The sequence below is a fragment of the Oncorhynchus masou genome, unplaced genomic scaffold (genome assembly GCF_036934945.1).
Source record: "Oncorhynchus masou masou isolate Uvic2021 unplaced genomic scaffold, UVic_Omas_1.1 unplaced_scaffold_1166, whole genome shotgun sequence".
Classification (NCBI taxonomy): domain Eukaryota; kingdom Metazoa; phylum Chordata; class Actinopteri; order Salmoniformes; family Salmonidae; genus Oncorhynchus; species Oncorhynchus masou.
Window position 1 is genome coordinate 134,536 of NW_027001422.1, and position 14,550 is coordinate 149,085.

At 43.6% G+C, this 14,550-nt stretch overlaps 1 protein-coding gene across 2 annotated transcripts; it reads left to right on the top strand.

The window, feature by feature from the left end:
• The first annotated feature begins 330 nt into the window (after positions 1-330).
• LOC135529502 (receptor activity-modifying protein 1-like) lies at positions 331-13,623 on the top strand. Of its 2 annotated transcripts, none has more exons than XM_064958195.1 (3): positions 331-639; positions 5,194-5,371; positions 12,685-13,623. In XM_064958195.1, the coding sequence occupies exons 1-3, from the start codon at positions 585-587 to the stop codon at positions 12,938-12,940; spliced, it is 489 nt and encodes a 162-aa protein (XP_064814267.1). In that variant the 5' UTR covers positions 331-584; the 3' UTR covers positions 12,941-13,623. The 2 variants fall into 2 exon arrangements, with proteins under 2 accessions (XP_064814267.1, XP_064814266.1); XM_064958194.1 differs by having other exon boundaries at positions 335-639; positions 5,191-5,371.
• Positions 13,624-14,550: the final 927 nt, after the last annotated feature.

Sequence of the window (14,550 nt, forward strand, 5' to 3'; positions counted from 1 at the left end):
ATGTCCGTTGTGCTGCCTCAACAGTCCTGCGCCGGTCTCGGTGATATTTTGGGCACTATAGGCTACTCACGTGTGGCATATAGATATTATATGGACTGTGATACAGTGGTGGACTGTCCACCTCAACAGCAACATAGTAACTTTAACCAGACATTTATTGTTTAAAAACTATGAACAAAGAAAATGTATTATATACAGAAGCAGAGCTGAGGGAAGTAGTTGGGGGGGGGGGGTCGCAGGTGTTGTGCAATTTTTTATGAATACTTTTCCTTCTGATTTTTCAGGGGGCGCTGCAGAACCCTCAACACCCCTACTTCCCGCGGCTATGTATGGAAGTTAACCAACGATTTACCACTGATTTATGGATGGCTCCACGACTTGGGTGTCGCTCCTGTCCCCAGTTAAAATAGCCAACTGGCGTGAACAATGGCTTCAGTTGGAGCATGCATATTCATTTGATGAATCAGTTAATGCAAATGACAATGAGACGGAAGAATCAGCGCGTCAATACACAGAAGAAGAGAACACGAGTGAGAAGTTAGGTTACTGCCGCGTCTCTTCGGTGCAGTCCATAATAAGAAGCTATGGCACTAGACTGTACATCGCTGACAAAACTAACCCTTGTTTTATGTGTGGCGGGTAAGTGTGATTTGATCAATTATATATAATAGCTATTTGTTCTTTTGCTTTTGTTTGCTGGTTGTTTTTCTGTTTTTTTAATTATATGCAATATGCCTCCCTGGCGCACTTCTTATTCTTACTAGATGCGGAACCGTACCAAGTGATCTACAAATGACTTACATTGACCTTTTTCGTTTGATGTAGCCTATACAACTTATTGCATAATGCAAACGTTTGACCATTACGGAAACACAAATAACAATTTAAATGTGTGCTGTAGAATGAAGCTAAGAATGAAAATGTCATATTTTGACATTAAACCATTTTCAACTTCATCGATTATTGACGCTATAAAAGGGAAGTGTCCAGTATTATGATTCTGTACAGTATTCACATAGAGCGTCTGGTCTCTAAGCTTTGGTCAGCAGCTTTCTCAGGATGATGTCTTTCCAAGTATTTTCTCATTGGGAGTCTACACATGATCATGATGAATATGAAAACATGTTCGCACAATACTAAACAAAACAGCTGACCAAGGTGAAGGATATCTGGGCCAACCTGAATGAATCAGCAGCATCAAATGCATGAAGATGCAGTCAAAGTCAATGCAACGCTTTCTATAAACGGGTCTCTATACATTTGACACAAAGCTTATTTATTCCGCTTCCCACTGGGCACACACTGGTTGAATCAACGTGATTTCCATTCATTTCAATAAAATGACGTTGAACCAAGGTGGAATAAACGTTTAATTGCACCTCAGACTGTTCTCTCTGCTACCGCACAGCAAGCGGTACCGGAGCGCCAAGTCTCGGTCAAAAAGGCTTCTTAATTAACAGCTTCTGCCGGATAACACTCCTGAACAGCCAATCAAATGGCGACCTGGACTATTTGCATTGACTCCCTTTTCACACCTACATGTACATATTACCTCAATTACCTCGACTAACCGGTGCCCCGCACATTGACTCTGTACTGGTACCCAAGTATATAGCCTCACTACTGTTATTTTACTGCTCTTTAATTACTTGTTATTTTTCTATTTTCTTCTATTTTTTATTTATTTATTTTACTTCAGTTTATTTTAGTAAATATTTCCTTTTACACTTATTTTGTCTTAAAACTGCATTGTTAGTTAAGAACTTTTCACGGTAAGGTCTACTACACCTGTTGTTTTCAGCGCATGTGACATATAACATTTGATTTGATAATTGACATCTGTGCCCAGTGGGTTGTCCCCAATTCACCCACAGGAGGATATCATTACTAATAGTAGCCTAATTATAGATGGCTCTCCAATGACATTAGTCAGAGTACTCACATCAAAGGTTATTGCTGGGTAAACCTTGTGATTTTAAAGGCACCATCTGTATTCTGCTACTGTTCAATGGTCATTTAACTGCCTTTGGGCACTTTGCTGTTCCACCTTTCTGTTGACCCCTGGTGACCCCTGGAGCTGGTCTCATTCTCAGTGTCAAAAGAAGTGTGAACTATTAGCTAGAGGAAGTCAGGAGAACCCGTACAGTAGCCTGAGCGTCAGTCTGGATGTGCTATCATGCCAACTTGGTGCTCATTGCCATGACGACCATGTTTGACTTGACAAGGACAGCAATGGAGAAGGAAAGAGCAAAAACAGATCTGGGACACTGAGTTTCCCATAAAGTGCTTTGTGCTGTGGTAAAAAACAGATCTGGGACACTGAGTTTCCCATAAAGTGCTTTGTGCTGTCTGTACAAAAACATCTAACTTTAATCATGAAACTCTCAGACATCAACCATTCAAACCCTCTCCATGGCTCTGGCACTTAAGAGACAACATTTGGGACTTCTTACAGCTGAGGTAGGCTACCAAGTACTGACCCCCGACCTTAGCCTGACTTTTTCGTGCAGGCAGGGGGCACTTCACACCTCTATGTTAGGGACCAGGTTGCCAGGGTACCCAATCACAGGCCATAGCTGGTAGGGTTACAGACCCTCCCACCCCTATCTGAACCATTTGGTTGCATTCCAGAGTTCCGGTTGAGAACACCGCTGTAAACCCCTGGGGCTCCACACCAACTCACCAGCTGGACATTAATCCACATGGACAATCCTCTACCTTGGACTGCCTAACATTTTTTTAATTTAATTTTTTATTTCACCTTTATTTAACCAGGTAGGCTAGTTGAGAACAAGTTCTCATTTGCAACTGCGACCTGGCCAAGATAAAGCTTAGCAGTGTGAACAGACAACACAGAGTTACACATGGAGTAAACAATTAACAAGTCAATAACACAGTACAAAAAAGGGGAGTCTATATACATTGCGTGCAAAAGGCATGAGGAGGTAGGCAAGTATAATCAACTGTTATTTTGCAGATTAGCACTGGAGTGATAAATGATCAGATGGTCATGTACAGGTAGAGCTATTGGTGTGCAAAAGAGCAGAAAAGTAAATAAATAAAAACAGTATGGGGATGAGGTAGGTGAAAATGGGTGGGCTATTTACCAATAGACTATGTACAGCTGCAGCGATCGGTTAGCTGCTCAGATAGCACATGTTTGAAGTTGGTGAGGGAGATAAAAGTCTCCAACTTCAGTGGATTTTTGCAATTCGTTCCAGTCACAGGCAGCAGAGTACTGGAACGAAAGGCGGCCAAATGAGGTGTTGGCTTTAGGGATGATCAGTGAGATACATTGTGTTAGTGCGTAGATGACCTTGTAAGTAGACATTGGGTTGGCTTAGCGCTCATTTGGGGCGGCAGGGTAGCCTAGTGGTTAGAGCGTTGGACTAGTAACCGAAAGGTTGCAAGTTCAAATCCCCGAGCTGACAAGGTACAAATCTGTCGTTCTGCCCCTGAACAGGCAGCTAACCCACTGTTCCTAGACCGTCATTGAAAATAAGAATTTGTTCTTAACTGACTTGCCTAGTTAAATAAAGGTTAAGCGCTAAGAACCTTGGCGTGATCCTGGACAACACCCTGTCGTTCTCAACTAACATCATGGCGGTGGCCCGTTCCTGTAGGTTCATGCTCTACAACATCCGAGAGTACGACCCTGCCTCACACAGGAAGCTGGGCACTGAGTTTCCCTAATCCAGGCACTTGTCATCTGTCTGGATTAAAAAACTCGCTGTTGGCTGGGCTCCCTGCCTGTGCCATTAAACCCCTACAACTCATCCAGAACGCCGCAGACCGTCTGGTGTTCAACCATCCCAAGTTCTCTCACGTCACCCCGCTCCTCCGCTCTCTCCACTGGCTTCCAGTTGAAGAGCATCCGCAACAAGACCATGGTGCTTGGTACAGAGCTGAGGTACGGCACCAAGTACCTCCAGGCCCTGATCAGGCCCTACACCCAAACAAGGGCACTGCGTTCATCCACCTCTGGCCTGCTCGCCTCCCTACCACTGAGGAAGTACAGTTCCTGCTCAGCCCAGTCAAAACTGTTTGCTGCTCTGGCCCCCCAATGGTGGAACAAACTCCCTCACGACGCCAGGACAGCGGAGTCAATCACCACCTTCCGGAGACACCTGAAACCCCACCTCTTCAAGGAATACCTAGGATAGGATAAAGTAATCCTTCTCACCCCCCCCCCCCTTAAATGATTTAGATGCACTATTGTAAAGTGGCTGTTCCACTGGATGTCAGAAGGTGAATTCACCAATTTGGATAAGAGCGTCTGCTAAATGACTTAAATGTAAATGTAATGTAAATGTTAAAAAAAATAAAAAATTACAGACAGCAAGGAGACCTTCTACAGGGTGGAGGTTGGAGCCCTGGCAGAGTGGAACTTTGGACCCTCCCCAATGCAGCCCCATCAATGTCAATAGGTGGGGGAGATAAAAGGTAATAACTGTAGTCCATGAACAGCATTCTCCCAGCACGTCCAAGTGGGATAGGGGCGTGTTCAGAACACTGGCGATTGCGTCATCCGTGGATCTGTTAGGTCGGTATGCACATCCTAATGGGCCAGGGTTTCAGGTAAGGTGGAGCTGATGTGTTCCTTGACCAGCCTCTCAAAACACTTCATGATGAAAAAACTGAGTGCTATAGGCAGAGCGATAGTCATTTAGGCAGGTTACCTTTGTTTGCTTGAGTACAGGGACAATGGTGGACATCTTGAAGCATGCATGGATGACAGACTGGGACAGTCTATTCTGGTGGTCCGTACTGGTCAGGTTAGGATGTTTCCTTCAAGACATGGGTTCAAAAAGTACTTGTTGTCTTTAAAATATTTTAAGCTGCATTAGATTGAGCTTGCCTAGTGCAACGGAATGGTCCCAAAAGTGCAAATCTTGCCTATCCGGTACTCCAGGCAGGCTCAATCAAACGCTTATTAACGAAGGGTATTTGAATCAAGATCTTCGTCTGTATGCATCAAGCGTCTCAGAGTGAGACTGCTGATCTAGGATCTGGTGCCCCCTGTCCATATAATCTTATTGTTTATGATCTTAAAGGCAAAACTGATCCTAAATCATCACTACTACTCTTAGACGCTTGACACATTTAGCCCCTGTTTCATAAACTTGCTGCCTCCCTGATTGCTTCCAACAACTACACTAGAATCTGATGACATGTTCCTTCCCTCTGAAGCAGCCCGTGGCTTTCCCCCAGTGAGCGGCTGCAGCGATGCCTACGGGAGGGCCATTCCACCACTTAGCAGCTGCAGCGATGCCTACGGGAGGGCCATCTCTGACTTCTGTGTGACCAGGTTCACTCTGGACATGAAGGCCCTGGACCAGAGCCTGTGGTGCAGCTGGTCCGACACTTTTCAGTCAGTATAATCTATATTAATCACCTAAATCCATCCTACATTTTATTCATCCTAAATAAAAATAGAGTTGAGTTCAATTGCATTTTCTTGAATTATGTCACTGTATTTATTATTTGGCAAATGATGCTCTGCCAGTTTAGCAGAGGTCCTTGTCCTTCCAAGACCGTTCCATCTGGAGAGCGATGTTTACATGTCTATCACCATAACAGACACACAGATAGAAGGATTCCTCATAGGAATGTTCCTGTGATGTGCCAGGAATGTTTCCAAGAGACCATTCCTTTAATGTGAAATCGAATTGACCCAGAAAGTGGTTACTATGTTCTCAGAACTTAAGATGTGAATGTTCTAGACACATGTCATGGAAACATGGCACAAACATTCATGCGTCCAGGTTTCTGTGGTTTGGGAGAATATTCCATCAAACGTGGTTGCCATGTTCTCAGAACATGATATATTCATGTTTTAGACATGTTTCATGGGAGAGTTGCCAGAGCATGTGACCCCCAGAACATGTATTACTGTTGCAGAGCTAGTCAAGGCCCTGATTGGTGAACATGTATTATTGTTGCAGAGCCAATCAAGGCCCTGATTGGTGAACCACTGATCCGTTCATCGTTCTTTGTCTGTTGGCAAAGTTAAGGATGCTCGCGCATAGAATGTTTTCAACTTAGATATTTGACACACTTGATTAAATTATGCATGTTATTTTATAGAGTAGTTAATATTCAACATGTCCTCAACTGGGATTTGAACTTACAACGTTTAGGTTCACAGTACTCAGATCTTCCTGCTACACCACCATCTTTCAGTTAATATGACTGTTCTTTAATCAGTGATTTGATTGACTTATTTCGGCAATTGAAGGACATTCAGTATAGTTGTGTAATGTTGGTGGGGCATGTCAACCTGTTTTAATGATCCTCCTGAATCACTAGGATCAATAATAGTTTGTCTGGAGTGTACTTTTAACAGAGCTGAGATTTACTTCAAAGTGCATTCACCCTATTGCTTACACCTATCAAGTTGTCTCAGATCTAAACAATTGCCTCGGGAGAAGGGTTTAGTGATTCTTCTGGACAGGGCCTAACTATACTGGCCCAATAAGCACATGCAAGAACAGTCCGGTGTCCAGTTTTCATTCAAACATTTTAATATGTTCCACCATCATTAGACAACTAACAAATTACTGATGAGAGAATAGTCAAATTAACTGACAACTATCCAATCACTGATGAGAGAATAGTCAAATTAACTGACAACTATCCAATCACTGATGAGAGAATAGTCAAATTAACTGACAACTATCCAATCACTGATGAGAGAATAGTCAAATTAACTGACAACTATCCAATCACTGATGAGAGAATAGTCAAATTAACTGACAACTATCCAATCACTGATGAGAGAATAGTCAAATTAACTGACAACGAACACAGATGTGGTTTAGCGACACGATCTAAATGTTGTGAACCATGAGGTTGTGAGTTCAAATCAAAGGTGTGAACATGTTGAATAATAATTGCTGTATAAATGAACATGTATCAAATCCCCGAGCTGACAAGGTACAAAATCTGTCGTTCTGCCCCTGAACAGGCAGTTAACCCACTGTTCCTAGGCCGTCATTGAAAATAATAATTTGTTCTTAACTGACTTGCCTAGTAAAATTAAGGTAAAATAAATAAATAAACAAAAAAACATGCACAATGGAATCATGTGTGTCAAATATGTACGTAAGTTGAAAACATTATGTTAAAAGCACTGTCTGTGTGTAACCTTGCCAACAGACTGAACAAGCTGTGAATGGACCTGTGGTTCACCAATCAGGGCCTTGATGGGCTTGGCAATAGTAATAAGGGGTGATGTGTAATAAAATATATATTTTTGGGGAGTTACTTTGGGACCATCAGGCAACGTCCTGACAACTGATACACAGAAAGGTTCCTGCAGCGTTCCCATGAAACGTGTCTAGAACATTAATGTTGTATATTCTAAAAACCATGTTCTAGATAATTCTGCTTGATAATAAGGGAACGTTCTCCTAACGTTATCACCAAAACATGCTGAAAAGGTTCTCAGAAGGTTTTTTGTTAGCATAGATAGAATGTTCCCCGGACTAACGGAAAACTGGACACTCAAACATTAGGAGAACATTACGGGGAACATTACAAACATGTTCTCTTTCTCTCTCCCTAGAATTGTTAGCTGGGTAGGGAGGGAAGAAGAGAGAGTGAAGGAGGGAGAGGGAGGGAGAGAGAGGTGGGAGAGAGAGAGATAGATAGATCGATTTAGTGAGCAGGTCAACTCTGTTTTGCGTGTGGATAGAAAAAGCGAAGAGGAAGAGAGGGATTGAGAAAGAGACAGAACTTTGCATAAACAAATATTTGGCCAACCAGCACCTCTGGTCTTGGTGTGTGTGTGTGTGTGTGTGTGTGTGTGTGTGTGTGTGTGTGTGTGTGTGTGTGTGTGTGTGTGTGTGTGTGTGTGTGTGTGTGTGTGTGTGTGTGTGTGTGTGTGTGTGTGTGTGTGTGTGTGTGTGTGTTCATGGCCAGGTCAGGACCACATGTCCACATGTTGAACAGTAGTCACCTTTGGGGTTTCCAGTGTCAAACAGAGTCAGAAATTACACTGAATTCATCTACGCTCTGTTAGAACAAAGTTTCCAATGAAGAAAACATTTAATCAACTTTATTCAGTCCAAACACCTCTGATATTATCAGGAGACCAAAGGCACTTCAGTTTGTCTCAGCTCTAATTATATTCACTCAGTCATGCTGGTCTGTAGCTGGTCTGTAGCTGGTCTGTAGCTGGTCTGTAGCTGGTCTGTAGCTCCCCTGGTATGATGTTGGGAGTTCCACTGCTGGTATGACCCCTCTCTAACACCTACCACCAGCTATGGTAGTTATATTTAGGTGTGTAGTATGACCCCTCACTAACACCTACCACCAGCTATGGTAGTTATATTTAGGTGTGTGGTATGTCTCCTCTCTAACACCTACCACCAGCTATGGTAGTTATATTTAGGTGTGTGGTATGACCCCTCTCTAACACCTACCACCAGCTATGGTAGTTATATTTAGGTGTGTGGTATGACCCCTCTCTAACACCTACCACCAGCTATGGTAGTTATATTTAGGTGTGTGGTATGACCCCTCTCTAACCCCTACCACCAGCTATGGTAGTTATATTTAGGTGTGTGGTATGACCCCTCTCTAACACCTACCACCAGCTATGGTAGTTATATTTAGGTGTGTAGTATGACCCCTCTCTAACACCTACCACCAGCTATGGTAGTTATATTTAGGTGTGTAGTATGACCCCTCTCTAACCCCTACCACCAGCTATGGTAGTTATATTTAGGTGTGTAGTATGACCCCTCTCTAACACCTACCACCAGCTATGGTAGTTATATTTAGGTGTGTGGTATGACCCCTCTCTAACCCCTACCACCAGCTATGGTAGTTATATTTAGGTGTGTGGTATGACCCCTCTCTAACCACCTACCACTAACTATGGTAGTTATATTTAGGTGTGTGGTATGACCCTCTCTAACACCTACCACCAGCTATGGTAGTTATATTTAGGTGTTTAGTATGTCCCCTCTCTAACACCTACCACCAGCTATATTTAGGTATGTGGTATGACCCCTCTCTTACACCTACCACCAGCTATGGTAGTTATATTTAGGTGTGTAGTATGTCCCCTCTCTAACACCTACCACCAGCTATGGTAGTTATATTTAGGTGTTTAGTATGACCCCTCTCTAACCCCTACCACCAGCTATGGTAGTTATATTTAGGTGTGTGGTATGACCCCTCTCTAACACCTACCACCAGCTATGGTAGTTATATTTAGGTGTGTGGTATGACCCCTCTCTAACCCCTACCACCAGCTATGGTAGTTATATTTAGGTGTGTGGTATGTCCCCTCTCTAACACCTACCACAGCTATGGTAGTTATATTTAGGTGTGTATGACCCTCTCTAACACCTACCACCAGCTATGGTAGTTATATTTAGGTGTGTGGTATGACCCCTCTCTAACACCTACCACCAGCTATGGTAGTTATATTTAGGTGTTTAGGTATGTCCCCTACACCTCTAACACCTTCCACCAGCTATGGTAGTTATATTTAGGTGTTTAGTATGACCCCTCTCTAACCCCTACCAACAGCTATGGTAGTTATATTTAGGTGTGTGGTATGACCCCTCTCTAACACCTACCACCAGCTATGGTAGTTATATTTAGGTGTTTAGTATGACCCCCTCTCTAACCACCTACCACTAACTATGGTAGTTATATTTAGGTGTGTAGTATGACCCCTCTCTAACACCTACCACCAGCTATGGTAGTTATATTTAGGTGTTTAGTATGACCCCTCTCTAACCCCTACCACCAGCTATGGTAGTTATATTTAGGTGTGTAGTATGACCCCTCTCTAACACCTACCACCAGCTATGGTAGTTATATTTAGGTGTGTGGTATGACCCCTCTCTAACCACCTACCACTAACTATGGTAGTTATATTTAGGTGTGTCGTATGACCCCTCTCTAACCCCTACCACCAGCTATGGTAGTTATATTTAGGTGTGTGGTATGACCCCTCTCTAACACCTACCACCAGCTATGGTAGTTATATTTAGGTGTGTGGTATGACCCCTCTCTAACCACCTACCACAACTATGGTAGTTATATTTAGGTGTGCTATGACCCCTAACCTACCAGCTATGGTAGTTATATTTAGGTGTTTGTGCTATGACCCCTCTCTAACCACCTACCACCAGCTATGGTAGTTATATTTAGGTGTGTATGACCCCTCTCTAACACCTACCACCAGCTATGGTAGTTATATTTAGGTGTTGGTATGACCCTCTCTAACCCCTACCACCAGCTATGGTAGTTATATTTAGGTGTTTAGTATGTCCCCTCTCTAACCCCTACCACCAGCTATGGTATCTATATTTAGCTGTGCTAAGCCCTACCACCAGTATGGTATCTATATTTAGCTGTGCTAAGCCCTACCACCAGTATGGTATCTATATTTAGCTGTGCTAAGCCCTACCACCAGTATGGTATCTATATTTAGCTGTGCTAAGCCCTACCACCAGTATGATATCTATATTTAGCTGTGCTAAGCCCTACCACCAGTATGGTATCTATATTTAGCTGTGCTAAGCCCTACCACCAGTATGGTATCTATATTTAGCTGTGCTAAGCCCTACCACCAGTATGGTATCTATATTTAGCTGTGCTAAGCCATACCACCAGTATGGTATCTATATTTAGCTGTGCTAAGCCCGCTGGTAATTCCAGCTGTTAGTTGTCCTTTTCCCACTCCGTCGGTTGGAGACCGAAACAGACCTGTTTTCAAAGAGTCACTTTTCATACATGTTTTGAGGAATGGCTATTTTGATGCCAATTAATATCGAAAATAAACCTAACATACAGTTCCTTCGGTAAGTATTCAGTCCCCTTCGGTAAGTATTCAGACCCCTTCAGTAAGTATTCAGACCCCTTCAGTAAGTATTCAGACCCCTTCAGTAAGTATTCAGACCCCTTCAGTAAGTATTCAGACCCCTTTGGTAAGTATTCAGTCCCCTTCGGTAAGTATTCAGACCCCTTCGGTAAGTATTCAGACCCCTTCGGTAAGTATTCAGACCCCTTCGGTAAGTATTCAGACCCCTTCAGTAAGTATTTTCAGTACCCTTCAGTAAGTATTCAGACCCCTTCAGTAAGTATTCAGACCCCTTCAGTAAGTATTACCCCTTCAGACCCCTTCGGTAAGTATTACCAATCTACACACAGTATTCAGACCCCTTCGGTAAGTATTCAGACCCCTTCAAAAAGTAAGTATTCAGATTTATGTAATAATTCAGGTAAGTATTCAGACCTTTGTCAGACCCTTCAGTAAGTATTCAGTCCCCTTCGGTAAGTACTCAGACCCCTTCGGTAAGTATTCAGACCCCTTCGGTAAGTATTCAGACCCCTTCAGTAAGTATTCAGTCCCCTTCAGTAAGTATTCAGACCCCTTCTTCTCTGCAGAGCCTCTCAAGCTCTGTCAGGTTGGATGGGGAGCGTCACTGCACAGCTATTTTCAGGTCTCTCCAGAGATGTTCGACCGGGTTTGAGTCTGGGCCACTCAAGGACATTCAGAGACTTCCCCCGAAGCCACTGCTACGTTGTCTTGGCCGTGTGCTTAGGGTCGTTGTCCTGTCTGAGGTCCCGAGAGCTCTGGAGCAGGTTTTCATCAAGGATCTCTCTGTACTTTGCTCCGTTCATCTTTGCCTCGATCCTGACTAGTCTCCTAGTCCCTGCCACTGAAAAACATCCAAACAGCATGATGCTGCCACCACCATGCTTCACCGCAGGGATGGTGCCAGGTTTCCTCCAGACGTGACGCTTGGCATTCAGGCCAATATTGGTTTCATCAGACCAGACAATCTTGTTTCTCATGGTCTGAGAGTCTTTAGGTGCCTTTTGGCAAACACCAAGCGGGCTGTCATGTTCCTTTTACTGAGGAGTAGCTTCCGTCTGGCTATTCTACCATAAAGACCTGATTTCTGGAGTGCTGCAGAGATGGCTGTCCTTCTGGAAAGTTCTCACATCTCCACAGAGGAACTCTGGAGCTCTGTCAGAGTAACCATCGGGTTCTTGGTCACCTCCCTGACCAAGCCCATTCTCCCCTGATTGCTCAGTTTGGCCGGGCAGCCAGCTCTAGGAAGAGTCTTGGTGGATGCAAACTTCTTCCATTTAAGAATGATGGAGGCCACTGTTGGGGACCTTCAATGCTTCAGAAATGTTTTGGTACCCTTCCCCAGATCTGTGACTCGACACAATCCTGTCTCGGAGCTCTACGGCAATTCCTTCAAACTTATGGCTTGTGTTTTTGCGCTGACATGCACTGTCAACTGTGGGACCTTATATAGACAGGTGTGTGCCTTTCCAAAACATGTCCAATCAATTGATTTACACACAGATGGACTACAATCAAGTTGTAGAAACATCTCAAAGATGATCAATGGAAGCAGGATGCACATGAGCTCAATTTCGAGTCTCATAGCAAAGGGTCTGAATACTTGTGTAAATAAGGTATTTCTCTTCTTTTATTTAGCCAGTTTTCTCTTTGTCATTATGGGGTGTTGTGTTGATGCTGATTATTATTATTTTAATCCATTTTAGAATCAGACTGTAATGTAACAACATTTGGGAAAAATCAAGGGGTCTGAATACTTTCCGAATTTCACTGTATATTTAAAGTTAGAGTTAGTTTTCTCATGCTGCCCCCTAGTTTCAACGTTTTATCCCCCCTTGCAGGCCTTACGAGGAACTGACCAACTGCACCTATTCTGTGGCACTGAAGATGCACTGCTTCTGGCCCAACCAGCAGATAGACGAACTCTTCATACGCCTCCACCGGGACTACTTTCACGACTGTGCTCTGACCGGCAGGCTGCTCCGGGACCCTCCTATACGTATCTTGGGGCCTTTCATTGGAGTGCCTGTGCTGGTCACTCTGCTCATGACCGCCCTAGTGGTGTGGAGCGGTAAATGCTGCCAGGGAATCGTGTAACTGTCTCATCCTGGGTGAAGGTGCCCCTGGGTACGGAATACAGAACTAGGATCAGTTTGCCCTGCCAAAATTCTAAACTGAATCATTAGCGGAGGAAACGCAAAACTGACCCAAGGCCAGCTTCTAGGGATCAACCTGACCTCTTGGAGAACGAACTCCAGCTTATCTGATAGGGGAGCCATGATGGAGGGGACACTGAACTGGGGCAAACGACGAGCAGAGATACCCAACAGCATACTAAGACTGTAATCTTTCTGTGATGTTAGTTGTTTGATGGACACTGGCGGTATTAGTGAAGGACCTCTCAGAAGCCTACTACTGAAACAAAGCAAAGTCTATTTAAGATTGTACTGTGGCTCATCGATAACCCTAGAAATTCCAATTGAAAACACGCATTGTATTGTTGTAAACCACAAAGTGGCCAACCAAGAGAGGGCTAATGTTGTGTAGGGCACGGAGGACAGATAGTAAATACCTTGTATGTCCAAATCAATGCAACAACATCTGTCATGTAGCTTCGGGCACCAGCCAAGTCTTTACATGAACGATATTCTACCGTTTCACAATGGATTACAGAGCCATTACCACTGCATGTACCTATAGATACATGTGTCTGATTATTCATTCATTATTATCTATTCATGTGCATTCTAAACAGAGAAATAAACAACTACAAATACTAATAGGATAAAAGTGAAATAAGAAATTGTTTTTGATATCCATTTATTTTGATATCAATATGATATTTGTTTGATATCCAAACATGAATGAGAACAGAATTGAACTCCGACCTGAGGAGTGTAGAGATGCACCTTCAGCCCACAGCCAGAACCAATATCTATCTTCCCAGCTCTGAGTTTCATAATACCATCCACCTACTACCATATCTATCAGATTCAGGAGTCAGAGTACTCCAACATCCCAATACACACACACCTGTGTAGAGAGGTACCAAAAATACATTACAATATGAACCATTCAAAAACAACCGGCTATTCTCATACTGTGGTGGGCAGAAGAAGAAGGCACACACACACACACACGCACACACACACACACACACACACACACGCACGCACGCACGACACACACACACATGCACACATTTTTCTTGTTTTATGAAAAGGCAGTCAGCACACCACACAATGAGTCAGCACACCAGAGGGCCCTGGGTCTCCCTGAAGGAGAATGGAAGAAACTAAAAGATTAAAAGCCACTTTGACTGACAGCTCGCCTTAGCACAAGTGGCAGAATATAGTCCCAAAGCCAGCTCGCCATAGCAACGGGGTTATTCATCTCAATGTGACTGCAGTAAAAAGGCCTCACTCCCCCCTATCTGAGATATCTACTGCAGCCCTCATCCTCCGCATACAACACCCGTTCTGCCAGTCACATTCTGTTAAAGGTCCCCAAAGCACACACATCCCTGGGTCGCTCCTCTTTTCAATTCGCTGCAGCTAGCGACTGGAACGAGCTGCAACAAACACTCAAACTGGACAGTTTTATCTCCATCTCTTCATTCAAAGACTCGATCATGGACACTCTTACTGACAGTTGTGGCTGCTTTGTGTGATGTATTGTTGTCTCTATCTTCTTGCCCTCTGTGCTGT